The sequence below is a fragment of the Anguilla anguilla genome, chromosome 6, assembly GCF_013347855.1.
Source record: "Anguilla anguilla isolate fAngAng1 chromosome 6, fAngAng1.pri, whole genome shotgun sequence".
NCBI lineage: Eukaryota > Metazoa > Chordata > Actinopteri > Anguilliformes > Anguillidae > Anguilla > Anguilla anguilla.
This window is the reverse complement of record NC_049206.1, coordinates 22706071-22721060: the sequence shown is the minus strand read 5'-3', so window position 1 is coordinate 22721060 and position 14990 is coordinate 22706071. Positions and strand designations below refer to the sequence as shown.

Below are 14990 nucleotides of genomic sequence, written 5' to 3'. Positions count from 1 at the left end.
GACCGATCTTCAGTCTCAAACAGACCTTCCTGAATCAGAACATGCACTGTGCATGAAGTTGAAAAATGCTTTGAAAAGTTATAGAGATGACCCCGATACAGAAATAATCTTGGATAAGACAATCATGTGCAGGTTACATGTATAAAACCTTTTCATATTCCAGAAGAAGAAGAAAATCACTGGATTACAATTTGTTTTGCTACAAAAAAACTTTGAAAGGTCCAGAGGCACTAGTTATTTATTCATTTGCAGTCAAAGAAAATTACAGAATTACTTTCCAAATGAAACAATATCTCCAGAGGCTTACAAAAGCAGCTAGCTCACTTAAGAGGTGGGAGAGCAGTACTAGCTCGACTCTCCTCCGTCGCTAGCGACGATGGAACGGGCCTTGCAACACCTGGACACTGAAGATTCTGCGAAGTTTCCAAAATGCATTAAAGTTCAGCAGGGGCGACTTTGACGCAAACACACAACCCCTCACCCAAGCCTCCCCTCTCCCCCTCCACCAAAAGCAGGAACGAGGCGCGCGCTCGGGTTTTTGGGATCCGGCAGGTAACCCGCGACCCCGCCCAAAATAACATTCGAGACGGAGCCGAGGATTAGCCCCCCCCCCGCTCCGACTCCCGCTTGCAGTTCATTGGCAGTTGGTCGCAGCAGTTGGCGCTTTGCTCTCTGAGCCGAAATTAATTGCCGCTCCTCAGCAATTCCCGCAAACGGTCTCGCACGTGCGCGCCAGCCGCTCCTTCTCGGCCTCCAGTCGACCGCCAGACTGCTGTCTGTGGTGAAGACGCCTGTCTGTGGTGAAGACGCCGGTCTCATTTCAAGTTAATAAGTCTGAAGAAATCTGCCCGGGGTCCCTTAACCAAAAGGCTGACGCAATATTACTACAGAAGGTTCGTTGATGGGGTTAGCAAGCAAAATGGCTATTTAAAAAGGTTTTTTTTAATTCTTATTATTTTTTAATTGAGTGTGGAGTATGGAGGGCCACAGACTGTTGTTGCCACGTTGAGGATGTCAGGTTTTACTATGACAGTGCCGGCCACTTCACTCAAATGATCTTTGATTATTAGTATGTACTGCTGTCCACACTTAGTAATGCTCTATGTAAGCACACTTTACAGTGTACACTTTACAGAAGACCCAATAACCTATACTCAAAAGCCTCCATATGCACCACACTACTAATCAGAAATAAAGGGTGTTGATCACACAACGTATCTTTGCTCTTGTGGAAAAATGACACATTTAAGTATGGGCATAAAAGTAATTATGAAACTATCCAGTATGTAATGAAAATACCAATTATAATCCCCTCTTACACAATGTACCACAATTCCCAGAAACCCCCTGAGGTAGTATTTCATTCAGGAAACCGATGACCCTGGTCAGGGTGGAGTGAAGCCAGCCAATGTAACTACTGCAACTGCTTTCATCCATTGTAACCGATGCCTGATGTGAGCGGCGGGGCCCATGCCAGGGATGTGAACCTGTAGCCCCCGCTGCAGCGCTCGTGCACTTTAATGGGCGAGAAGGGGCTTTGGCCGGCTTTGTCTGACACAATGGAGGAATCTTACATTTCAAACCCAGCGGTCCACTCGTCCCCCCCTCCGCCCCATCCCCGCACGATGAGGCCTGCGCCACAAAGGCGGGGGGGGGGGGGGGCGGGGGGGGGGTCACGGGGCCCACCGCTCAATTGACACAGTCAGCTTTGACGCTGAGCCAAAGTTTTCACAATGGGGCGGTATGTCTGTGGAGGGTGGGTTGGTGGGTGGGGGGATGGGGAGGGGGGGGAGTTGGGATGGTCAAATACCCCTGCAGAGGCATCCGTTACAGAACCTCCCCCTCCTCCTCCTCCATACACCCCCAACCCCTGCTGCTAGCCCCCTGCTGAATAGAGAGGTGCGACTGTCTCTGTGACTAATGCTATCCCATGTCTCATAGCCCAATCCTCATTCACCCATCACAGCTTCCGAATCTGAAGGCTGACAGCTCATCCAAATGCTCTCAAGGCTGCTGCACTACTGAGAATAATGGAGAATGTACTGACTGTCTTTCTCAGGAGCAATGTCTCCATTAGCAGATTACCAGCAGTAGCCTTAGCTTCTGTTGCATTGTTATTGACTGTTCCCCAGTCGTCAGCTGTTGAGCTGAAATTGGATTGTGCGTTTGAATCCATGCGCACCTGACCCACGTGGTTTCACAGAAATAGCTTTACGGTTTGCAGATTTCTCTATTTAGAGATATTTTAACTATCTATTTGTTTGTAGACACAATGTGAGATGTGTATGTGTGTATTTGTATATGCATGTGCATGCAAGCATGTGTGTGTAGTGTGTATGCAGGTGCGTGCAAGTGTATGCGTGTGTGCGTTTGCATGTGCCTGCACGTGTGTGCAAGTGTATGTGATGGTGTGTGTGTGTGGGGTGTGCGTGTGTGTACGCATGTCTGGGTATGTGCATGCAGGTGTATGCGAGTGTGTGTGTGTATGTGCCTGTATGTGTGTGTGCGTGTGTGTGTATGTGTGTGTGTGTGTATGTGCCTGTATGTGTGTGTGTGTGTGTGCGTGTGCGTGTGTGTGTGTATGTGCCTGTATGTGTATGTGTGTGTGTGTGTGTGTGTGTGTATGTTTGGCTGCCAGTCAGGAGTACAAGCCTGGCTGAATCAGCTCACTGGGGCTGTGAGAATTTGCTGTATCATGAGGTTGTGCTGACGGTCAGTGTGTCATTCTGCCAGGCAACTGGAGCACTGGGAAAACACCAGAAACATCAGAACACCAGAACATTGCGCTCCGTGTAAAACGGCACCTAAATGCCCGTTTCCACCAGGAATGACAGCTGAAGATATAAACTGTAAAATTACAATAATGTCAAAGAGTTATTCAATGCTAACAGCTAATTCTAATGCTCAAATGAATGAATGTGGCTACATTACAACAACTACAATAATGAGTCAATTAAATCACTTTCCTTAGATTTCTTAGAACCCACTTAAAAAGATTACAATGTGTCAAAACAACTGTTGCCATGTGGACAAAAATGAACAATTTAGTTTCATCGTTACAACTGGAAATGTTTTTTTACTGTCTACAGACTGAGGGTGACTTGCACCGCTTGGTGCGAGATTCCGGTCCACCGCCCTGCTATTCTGGAAGGTTCCAGCTGACCTGCTGTTCCAAGCTGGCCAAGTAATAGAGGACCAGGACCAAAATTAGCCTGTCCAGATGTGCTGACAGTCCAGAGTGCACAACGCGCCCCTGGGAGAGGACTACAGAGGCCTGGCCCGTTTCCCGCCATTTGGCGACCCAGGTTCCGCAGGGAACCGTCCGCTTCTCACTCACAACGTAGGCAGAGAAACAAAGAGGCCTCGTGCATATCTGGGATCACTCTAGGGGACAACATCCCTATCTCTCTCCACCTCGGACTGACTGTTCAAACGAAAGGTTTATATTTGAGCTCTAACTGGCAGAACCCCATCCACCTTTTTAATCCTGCTCCAGCACCTAGGTTTGTGCTATGAAAAATTATCAGTGATTTAACTGTTAATGCTGACCTCTGGATTTAGAAGGACATTTTACATTTTCTAGTCAGAAAGAATGTATGTGTGTGTGTGTGTGTGAGAAAGAGAGAGACAGAGAAAGAGAGAGTGTACTATTTTTGGAATTAAACCAAGAGAATGTTCAATGCACCAATCATACACTAAGAGCCCTAGAAAACCACTTTATTATGATGGAGGCATCCAACTAAATGCTTTCCAAACAGTTTGTATTCCCAAACAACCACGACAGAGACTTTTCAATACCCAAGATCCCTCTCTCATTGGCACTTCATTCATCACTTGTGTTGCAGACACAGCTCTATAAGCACAATGAGATGGGACTTGGAGGTCTCAGAGCACTAAGGAGAAGTGACAAACACCAGTGGAAGGCCTGAATAAATTTCACACAGCCCACAGCGCTGCCTCACACCAATTCTCCAGTAAGCTTAAAGCAATCTCCGCTTGGACACCGGACCCGTTTGTCTGCATCGTCAGAAGGCAACTACGCGAACTGACACCAGGTCAAAAACAGGAAGCCCAAACAACAGAGGATTCGACCGACGCACTCACCCAGAAGTTGTTTTTGAAGAACGCCATCTTGTTCGGAGCTTAGTGAGATCTGAAAGAGGAAAAGAAAATAGGCATTAAGAGGCCTGACTGAACATTTGTGAGAAAGACGAGAATCCTCTCCACCCAGCTCTCTGAAAAGCATATAAAAGCAAAAGTTTCCCTGAGTCTGTTGCTGCACCCACTCACTAATCCTTCAGACCCACTCCTGCAGCAAACCATAGACGTCTCCACAGAACAATGACCCTGGTTAACATTGTCCCTAGATACGATGCCGGGTTGGAAGATGCCTCCGGCAAGACACACAAGCAGATGAATGAGGTGAGCAGCCGTCCATTTTTATCAATGCCTACTCCGAACCATGTAGCAGCATACTTAATGGCAGAAAAGAAAAAAAATCTTTTGTTTGGTTACGTTTTTTTTCTACAGTTGGGTGAAGGCAGTTCCAGAAAATCCTAAAGCTCAAATCAAGCTTCTAACCAACTTTCCTGAGTATTTGAAATTCATTTTCAGTTGCAGGAAACCGAGCTGCATGAAACTTATTTGTAGTCGCATAAAACCATATTTGATCACATTAAGTAGGACCCTCAGGTCAAAGGAGGTTGTCTAACTGGGTGCAAACTTTTAATGTATGTGGCAGAGCTTCTTGCTTCATGGTTCCAAAACTTTACAGTGACCTTCCCCAGATCGTGAAAGATTCAGAAACTGTTACATCTTTCATTCAGAGATCAAAAATGACCTTGTCATCCTCTCGTATAACACCTGTCCTCTCTAATGTAAATCTACACCAGACCCGAGTGAGTAAAATTTGCACGCATACTGTATGTATATGGTCTATATGTATATCGATTGTTCCATAAAAAAGAAGGAATTAATGCTCATATGTACATGTACTCTATGTCGCGCAGCTAAGGAGGGTCATCAATTCCCATGACCACCCTGTGTGCTTAGAGCAGCTCTGCTCCTCTGAAGAGGCGCTAGGCTCCAGCTTAAACTTTAGCGCAGCACAGCACGAGTACTCACTGTTCTGCATGCCTGCTTTCACAAGCAACCGGCACCTCTTCAGAAAGAGCTTCTGGGACCGAAGCCGAAAAAAAACCTCCGGACCAAGCACATCGCGCTGCAAATTCACCCAGGTGCGACGCGGTGAACATTAAACACGCAAAAGATGTCGCTCTGGGTCAAAAGACCGGCCGTATGAATAACAGAATCACCCAGGCAAAGGGCAGGGAAGAGTGGGAGGAGGAGCAGAGAAGAGGAGGAAAGATGAGGCGAAGTTAGGCGGGTCACTTCACCTTATTAGCCACAGACAACGTGCGCGGAAAGGACAAATTTCGACAACTAAAATAACACCACCACCTACACTCCTCATTTATCACCCGTCATCTGAGAAACGAAGTTACTGGAGCCGAGGGAAAGATATACAAGCGAAGACATTCAGAGACGGAGAAAAGGAAGCACGGAGGTTGAGTGGGAGAGAGAAAAAACTGATACAGTGCTAAGGCTGCAGAGCAGACCACAGTCATCTAACACTCACCATGACAGTCACCTGGGAGTCGGAAAAAAGACGCCCACCTTGCACACACACCACGGTACCCCGCACACAGACACACACAAAAAAACACACACAAAAACGCAAATGCAAACACACAACCACAAACACACCCACCCACACGCGCACACACACACACACACACACACACACACACACACATTCCAACAGTGAATCTGCCTAATTTACATCTCTTTATCTACAGTGAGTCACATAGTCAGCTTTCAGATTTCTGCACCCAAGACACAAGACACACACCCAACAACAGCATGATAGCCTGCCGGCTGAATCAAATCTCCCTGCCCACTCCTTCGCGGCTACGGCAATAATGTGGCACTGTGATTTTTCCTTGTGCAGCAGTGACATGCTCTCCATCAATCTGTGGCAGGAGTAATACCTGTTTGTGAGTGCAGGGAAGAGAACGTCCACCGAAGATTGACAGGTCCCCCCCCCCCCCCCCCCCCGTGGAGAAACCTATCCACTGGGGAGCCATTACCCAGGTGGTGAAAGACAGCTGATCTCCTAAGAATATTATAAGCACTAATCACCAGAGAAAGTGCTGATCATTCATGGCTACAGACACCCCTAATCAATAACCAGACAGCTCCAAAAACTGATTGCCATAGATGGTGCTACTCATTAACTGCAACTGGGAACTGAGTGCACTTTAGCCAGACACAGCTTGAATAACTAATCGCCAGCAAACTATAATAACTAATCACCACAGACAACTAATAATCAATCACTAGAAAGAACTCTGATCACTAGCCTAATCCTTACAGGCAAATCTAATCGCAAATCAGACTGCAACAATCATTAATTGCCGCGATATACAGTCAACATTTCATACAGTCAGCTACAATCACTATGGCTGGTTTTTGTCACAGAAGTTGTGTGTGTCACAGTTGTGTGTGATTTTCGCATTTTTTTGGGGGGCCTTTCCCCATTTTATGCCATTTCTGCATTTTTGTCAATTTTTTGGTGCTTTTTCAGATTTTGTTGTCAGTTTTTCGACAGCAACTGTCTACCTTAACATATCCTTCAGCCAGTTGTTGAAATCAGATGTTTGACTGCCTCTGTCAACAATGTTTCATGCGGAGTGCTCTTTCTCTCGTTACAGCAGGGGTGCACAACTCTGCGTGCTGGTATTTGTTCCAACCAATTACCTTAGTTTTAGTTTTCTGACAGCTCGAAAAACTATGCTGATTCACCCATGTACTTGAGCACAGTAAAACCTTGCGATACACCTCCGCGGTGATATCTGGTGCTTATACAAATACACTACATGGCCAAAAGCAAGTGGACAGCTGACATCCAATTTCTGAAATTTCAGCTGAAACAGGAAAGGGCATTACCAAAACTGTAAGGGAAGCACAGAATTGTCTAGAATGTGATTGTATGCTATAGCATTAAGATTTGCCTTCACATCACTAAGGGGCCTAGTCCAAACCATGAAAAACAGTCCCATACCAAGGAGTGTTCAGATGCTTTTGGGCATATAGTGTATACATGTAATTAAAGAGCAGAAGTTGGCAGAAAAATTCCGAAACGGATCAGTCCACCCCTGTTGTGCTCCCCTGCATAAAGGTAATGCTATCAGTGACAACAGGTGCTCCATCAAAGCCTCAGCCTCGTAATGTAGGTTACAAAATGTACCAAATAAAACTTTAAAAATATACAAATGGACACATTATATTCCTATTATTTTAATAATGCAATTTGAGCACGCTGTTTCCAAAACCATTCTTGTCACGGCAAAAAAGCACAATTTTTACTTCCGTGACGGAACAAACCGATTAAATGCACCAGCCTATCAACGCATTTTACTCGTATTTTTTACTAGTGGCAACTGCCCAGTTATTTTTTATTTTTTTTACTTCAAGCACTTGCTACAGTTGCACGTGTTATTTCAGATTTAACAACAATGACCAATATTTCCAGGACAAACACCTAGCCTTCATAATCACCAATACTGAATATACCTATCACCAAAGTCAATATCACTGTAATCACGACTGACTATAGATCACTAATCTGCTATTGCAACAAGGCAGTTCTCTGCCCCAGGTGCTGTCGTAATTGCTGAGGAAAGCCGCAGGTTGAGTGCAGACCACGGTACCTCAGTACCTCAGCTGCCCTTGTGGCATGGACAGAACCGGTAGATGGAACACAGTACCAGGCCCGTTCTGAACGTTAATTTCCATCTGCCGAAATGAACTCCCATTTGCAAAGGAGACAGAGATTGCCTTTTCTAGGTGGAGAGAGGGAGGGGAGAAACAGAAGAGCGGGGCTTTAACAGAACCGAGAAACAAAACCGACTTGGTGCACGCGTTTTGTGATTTACAACTTGAAACATTTTTAAGAGTGCTGACATTTACCCTGTGCGTATCACTTTACACAAGAGGCTGTGATCCTACCTGTTTTATTGTTGTACTCAAACACTTGAAGACCTCTGTTAGACAAATGGCTGGTTAAGAGCGTGGGCATAATGTGAAGCTGGGGCCCTTTGACCTCCCAAGGCCAGGAGTTATGCACACTGGTTAAGCTAAAAAAAAACACTCACAATGCCACAAACTGTGACCCTCACCGAGAGGAAATGAATGTAAAACATTTATCTAGCAGTGCTAATGAAAACAGCAGTTGTAAATGGCTTTGGGACTCGTGGTAACACATTAAAACCTCGTTTTGAGGAAGCGATACCCAGCGGTGCACCTGTGAGATATGGATTCTCGCTTGCAATGTATATGACGGATACTCGCGGCCACCGTTGGAAAGCCCTGAAGATTGCCATCTGGTGTACTGCAATGCTGCTATTAGCAGGTAAGTTGTGAGTCACTGAAACGCACAAAGCTGTACCGACGAGGAGAAAGTCTCTGAGGCAGGACACTGTTGTTATTTTATCACCGAAGTCTTTACTGATGCGTATCCCCTACGCTAGATGCGCTTGTCATATAGCCCATTTCCCCGGAGTGTTACAGATCATTAGTCCACAATGGAATGCACAAATTGCAATTCTCACAAGTTAACTGACAAGTTAATTACTTCCTTAAATACCCCGGAGCTCGCTAGCATAAATCGGGCCTTGTTCAAAGTGCACGGCGCAGCGCTGTTAATGTTGAAAGCCTGTATGAGGCGCAGACAGGATGACCTACCTGTAGGCGGGTGTTGAATAGAGTAAAAACACAAAGAGAAGCTCGGAGCTTCCATTGGCTCAGGACTTTAATATTGCACTCTCTAAAGATAGACAGCATCACAGAATGGTGTGTTTGCCTCACAGGTATTCCAATCCAATTCTGACTCAAGTTCAGCACTTCCAGTTGATTCACCACTGACAACACATCAGTCATACATATACACACCCGCACATTTAAAATACACGTACACACAGACTGTACATAAAAGTGGAGGACCCGAAAACGTTAGGTAACAGCTTTCCTAAACCAATAAAATCAATAACAGCCCGCTTTCTTGCGTTTCGTCGGTGCTGCCATATGTTTTAACGCTTTACCCCACCCCAACCTGCTTCTAATGTGTTGTTTTTATTGTTAGACATTGCTTCACTCACTTACATATGTACATGCATCTGTGTTTGGTGCCGTTTGTATTCGTAGCCTGCTTCTGCTAGCGGCCTGTCTGCTTGCTGCCTATGCCATCGTTTGTCACAATATTGTGCTTGATGTCACACTGTGTGTGTGCATGCATTTGTCTTTTTTATTCCCCAGCCTTTGCACTCAAGAGCCTATCTGCCTCTTGTCAGCTCATCACTGTAAATATCCACTTGCCGATGTTACACGCGCCTAAGGTTATGTCAGCATCGAACTCAGAGCACAACACATCACCAGCAGAGGAAATACCCGCTGTCCCCAAGCGTGTGGATGTGTGTACCGCAGGACTACAATGTCCATGGGTCTATCTGTCCCCAAGTATATGAAAGTGTGTACCACAGGACTACAATGTCCAAAGGTCTATCTGTCCCCAAGTGTGTGGATGTGTGTACCCCAAGACTACAATGTCCATGGGTCTATCTGTCCCCAAGTATAAGAAGCGTGTATCCTATGACTATAATGCCCAAAGGTCTATCTGTCCCCAAGTATATGGAAGTGTGTACCCCAGGACTACAATGTCCAAAGGTCTATCTATCTAGTGTTTGAAAGTGTGTGCCCTAGGACTGTAATGTCCATAGGTCTATCTACCTGTACAGCCACCATATCAATTATTGACTATTCTGAATATACTGACACATCTAGAGCCCAATCAGGTGTTTCAGACAGAGGTGAACATCGTTCAGGGTTGCACACAGCACATAAGGCATGGGACAGTACAGTGGTGTCTCAAAGCCATATTGATGGTAGAAACAAACAGCAGTTAAACAGATGGCCACAGTGGAAAAACAGCCCTTTAAGAGCCCTGCCGCCACCCTCAGGGGTGTCCTTCACCCCCTCCCTGGCGGGCAGCTCTCCCTGTTGGGCAGCCAGATTGGAACCGAGCCCCTGACAGACGCTTTTCTCTGGGCACACCCTTTCGCTTGCTCGCCCCCGGGCACACACATGCATACGAACACATATGTACATAATACACAAACACACACTCTATGCACTATAATATATAGAAGCCAGAACATATGTAAACATAGAAGTACACAAAATCACACACACATACACACACACAACATACGTCTGCACTGCCTTTAGGCAAATACACAGACAGACAGACACGCAGAGCGTAGACACACGGAATGCGCATTCACACCGGCATACTCAAATACAGACAGGAGCGCATGCACACATACACAAGCACCTATACAGGTTCACACAAGCAAATGCACACAACACCCCCCCCCCCCCACACACACACACACACACGCACCCACACCCACACACACATACACACACAACCGAATTAGAACCAGTTCAGCATCCTGCAGGAGAGATATGGGCCAAATGGGGAAAAATAACAACACAGCCAACCATCGATTATTAACAGCCTGCTCAATTCTTCACTATTCCATCTGTCATTGGCACTGGCACTGCAGAGGAGTGGAGAGGTGGACACAGCAGAGAGAAAGAGAGAGGGAGAGAGAGAGAGAGAGGGAGAGAGAGAGAGAGAAAGAGAGAGAGAGAGGGAGGGAGGGAGGGAGAGAGAGAGAGAGAGAGAGAGAGAGCAACAAACAAAGAAAGAGTGAGACAGAAATGGGATCACGAAAATAGGCAAGAAGAGCACCAGCAAAAACGATACAGACAGGATTAAACAGAGATAAGGAAGTGGAAACCCCAGTAGTGTACAAATCTGGGGTAATTTTGTCAGTCAATAAAATCTTTTAAAAGATGCTCTTCTTAAACACATCTCTTCCAGGTGACTGACATTATATTGATAGCCTGACAATGATGCCTTCACAATTCTGGCTCACCAGAGTCACGGATCACAGTGTAGCACTGAGGTAGATATTTTTTGTTTGTTGACTGAGCCTGAATACGCAGGTAATACATGCGACGAGCCTGCGTCTCTCCTGATCCTCCTCCCTCTACCTCTACCCACCCACCAGGCCTGAGTCACTTACATCTCAAATGCTAAGAACCTAATAAGAAAGCACAGCACTAAATCTTCCCTTAGTAGTAAAAGCTACTGGAAAGGCCTAAATGGTACACCAATTACTCTGTAAGTAATCAGGACAGAGTGTGGGCAGCTCACGTCCCAGAACTCATTTGTGGAGTGTTGGAATAAGGCCACTGCTAAAGACACATGAAAGACGGTGCAATTTTTCCACTGAAAACAACACCTTTAATTTAGATGCTAATATGAGCACAAATCATAGTCCCTTGCAGGTTTCAGTTGAGCAAATTGGGCTCTCATTAGATGTACAGCATCTATCTGCAGTATACACCAGAATACAACAATGGCTGTTATTATCCACTGACTAGTTTGCCTATTTAAGTCACTTCTACAAAGAATTCTCTGGCCGTAGAACAATAGGCACAGGCACAGAATCCATGCACACCAGACATGCTTGACTGTGTGACCATGCCATGGCTGCGATACTGACACTTATGAAACAAGCGATATTACTTGATATTATGTTCAGTCACAAATAAGGGCTTCTGCCTGCAGCGGAACCACCTCCTGCTTCTTGGTGTGTCAGTGCAAGTTGGATTGTTTCTGTGGTGCTAACACATACACAGATTGTAATCAACAATCAAAGGAGAAACACCACGATGCTCAGAATGGTCTTTGATAAAAGTGTTTCATTTTTATTTGAATAACCTTAAATAATGACCTTATTTACAATCATTTTAATTATTGACATACATCACCATTCATTAAATTTTCAATTAGATTCTTTCTAGATGATGTTTACTGAAGCCTTTCTGGCTATAGGCACCATTGCTCAGGGCAATAACAGAAGAGGCCACCTGGAATCGGTTAACAGACAATTTCTGCTTATTATTCCCCTAACCACAATACACCACTGCATTCACACATAAGGACACATAGACTATATGTACAAAAGTGGTGTCATTTAGACCCTGCCACCACTCTGTAATGTTATTTACAGGCTCAACACCTCACCAGGCCCCACACGGGCACAAAGGACCAGAAGGTCCCATCTGCCAGGAAGCTGGACCAGGGTGGCTTCAGGCTGGGCCGGTTATGCCCCAGGCATTGCCATGTCCTCTTTGGCACTGTGGCACAGCTGCCACCGGCAGTGTGCTTCAGAGGGACGCCTCTTTACTAATTCATGTTCGCCACGCTGCTTTAGGGGATGTCGGGAGAAGTAGCACACTAATAAATAAAAACAGGGAATGACGATGGATTCTTTCAACAACTTGTTGAAATAACCATATTTTCTTGCGAAGTTTCCAGTATCGTCCCTTTCATATTCACGCAAGACAGACACGTTTTTTCTGTTCAAGCAAATATGAAAAATTACGATGTATTAACGACGCAACAGCTGAGAAGACTTAATTTCAAACTAGAAGCAGAGATAGAATGTTTCATTTGTTCTTTTTATTTGTCCTTTTACTTGCAATCTCTGCAGATACGGTATAAAGCATAATTACATTCACGCGTACGAATCCTTGCCGAGTTCTCAGCGGTGATGTAGACTAGCTGTGAAGCTTCAGTTTGATTTGAAAATGATTTGCCACCTGAGCTTGGCAGTTCAATCAGGTGTCAAAGTTTGTCTGTTAAACACAATAAATTCTGCCTCAACCGACCCAGAGACATTGCCCATTAAACTAAGAGCAAGGGCAAATCAATTATTTGATTTAAAATAATAATAAGATAATATAATAATAATTATATAATAAGATTAATAATAATGATAACAAGATTCCAGTAGTTGCCAAAAAAACAAAAATAAACTTTAATGCGATAGTAGCCTAATTTAGGAACCAGTGCTTACCCAATGAATATCAAGAACATAACGGTCTTAATTATCTTTGTAGGTTCATACAAATCACTAAAGCAACACTTGAAACCACAAGTTGCCCATTGCTTCCAACATATCTATAGGTAACTGGCTACACTTATAAAGTCTGATCGCTCTGACACAGAATTAGCAATGAACATTTTACACCAGTTTTTCATTTTAAGCTAATGAAAAATTGCGGATGGTTTTTAACGGCAAGCAATCAAATCGACCTGAAATCATACTGCTGGTATGACAGAAGTTAATCCAAGTAGCTACAGCCATGTAGCATCATTAAGAATAGGTATCTAGCTTGCAACAATGTAAATACTTGCTAGTTGTCATTTACGCACACGTGCCAAAATAAACACGGGGTTGCTAAATGTATAATTACTAATATATACTAATACATATCGATCGTCCCGAAAGACCTATACCAAACCAATCCAATTAGTCAAAACTAGTTAAGCGGCACTTTCATTTAATGCATTTTAAAAATGCATAAACTGTCTATTCTTATTCCGAAAAGCGATATTCTTCCCTGTTCCAGTTTTTCGATTTCCATTTGAATGTTAGCAAAAGATGCCAGTCAAGATAACCTAGAGTCAGCCAGTTCTTACCGTAGCTAACTGTCCAGAACAAATAAAATTTCACTAAAACAAGACAAAATCAGACTTACCTGATCATATGTTTAAAATAGCAACGCAGTACATTTTAATCTCGTTGATCTGTCCGCACGTCCGACCAAACGTGCAATTGCAAAGTGTATCTTGGTTCAATTTTAACAAGCCTTTTTTCGTCGCCCGCGTATCTCCGCCCTATATAACCGCGATTGGTTCGGTATCTTGTCAGTCAAGCCTCGGGGAGCGTGGTTGTGTGGGCAAACTGGGCATGGTAAAAGGTAGAACCACAGTTAGCGCGGCTGAGCTGTCTCCAGGACTATTCTGTGCTGACCGTGATTTCTCATGCAAACGCCCACGTGAGAATTTCTTTATGTGAGAAAATTGCATTATTATCTTATTATCACTACCTACTAAAAAGGAGGAACTTATAATAAAGAATGCATAGGATATTTCCGGAATTTAAATACGGAAACGAGAGGTTTCTACAATAGGATGCATCATTTTGGCTTTCAGCGACGTTGTGTCCACAGAAGTTGGCTAATATTTCTGGTCACACTACTCTTCTCAAATAATCCACCAGATAAAAATACAGTGTAGAATACATTTCAATTTGTAATACTAAATCCCCCTAAAACATCTGTTGTGTCCACAGAAATAGCCAAATATTTCTGGTTACAAAATAATAATAATAATAATAATAAAATCTCGTAACCAGAAATATTTGGCAATTTCTTAATAAAGCGCAAAACGAAAAAATCCTTCATGGACAAGGACATCTCCAGGCTGAAACGCTTTCCATTGTCTCCCCCTTGTGCCCTTATGTGGTACTGTGCTTGAGTCAGAAAATGGGATTAAGGATCAGAATCTCTCCACAATCTATTCACTACATTTTATGTCATCATCTTGAACCGTTGGTTTTTTCATTGGTTATTTTCTTCCAAATTCTATTCTACAAATTATTTTAGAAGCTTCTGTGAACTCCTACATTTTACTTCCAAGCTCTATATTATGTATCTGCATCTGTGTCTTCGGCCGCCTCTACACATGAGCAAAGATACTGTGTAATTCTTGAGAGCTGAAATAAAATGTAATTTAAATGTAAGTTTGTTATCCTTTCTCAGAAAATGCCCAGCAGTTTAGAGTTGACCAATTAAAAAATGGGGAGGTGCTTGTGAACCAATTATAGTACTTACCAGGATCAGTCGGTAGAGGGTAGTATAAGCCAATAAAAATGACTGAACACAGCTTTCTGGCTCTCTCACCTCACCTGCTGTTCCCCACCCAACAATCTCCCTGTTTCTGTCAGTCC

At 44.1% G+C, this 14990-nt stretch overlaps 1 protein-coding gene across 3 annotated transcripts in view; it reads right to left on the bottom strand.

The window, feature by feature from the left end:
* LOC118229388 (F-BAR domain only protein 1-like) overlaps positions 1 to 14918 on the bottom strand; it is a 54541-nt gene extending 39623 nt beyond the window's left edge. For all 3 annotated transcript variants that reach the window (XM_035421309.1, XM_035421310.1, XM_035421311.1), the window contains exons 1-2: positions 13738 to 14918; positions 4105 to 4153 (exon numbers count right to left, since the gene is read on the bottom strand). In XM_035421309.1, coding sequence (XP_035277200.1) covers positions 4105 to 4131 — 27 coding nt within the window. In that variant the 5' untranslated portion in view covers positions 4132 to 4153; positions 13738 to 14918. The remainder of the gene's footprint in view (positions 1 to 4104; positions 4154 to 13737) is intronic.
* Positions 14919 to 14990: the final 72 nt, after the last annotated feature.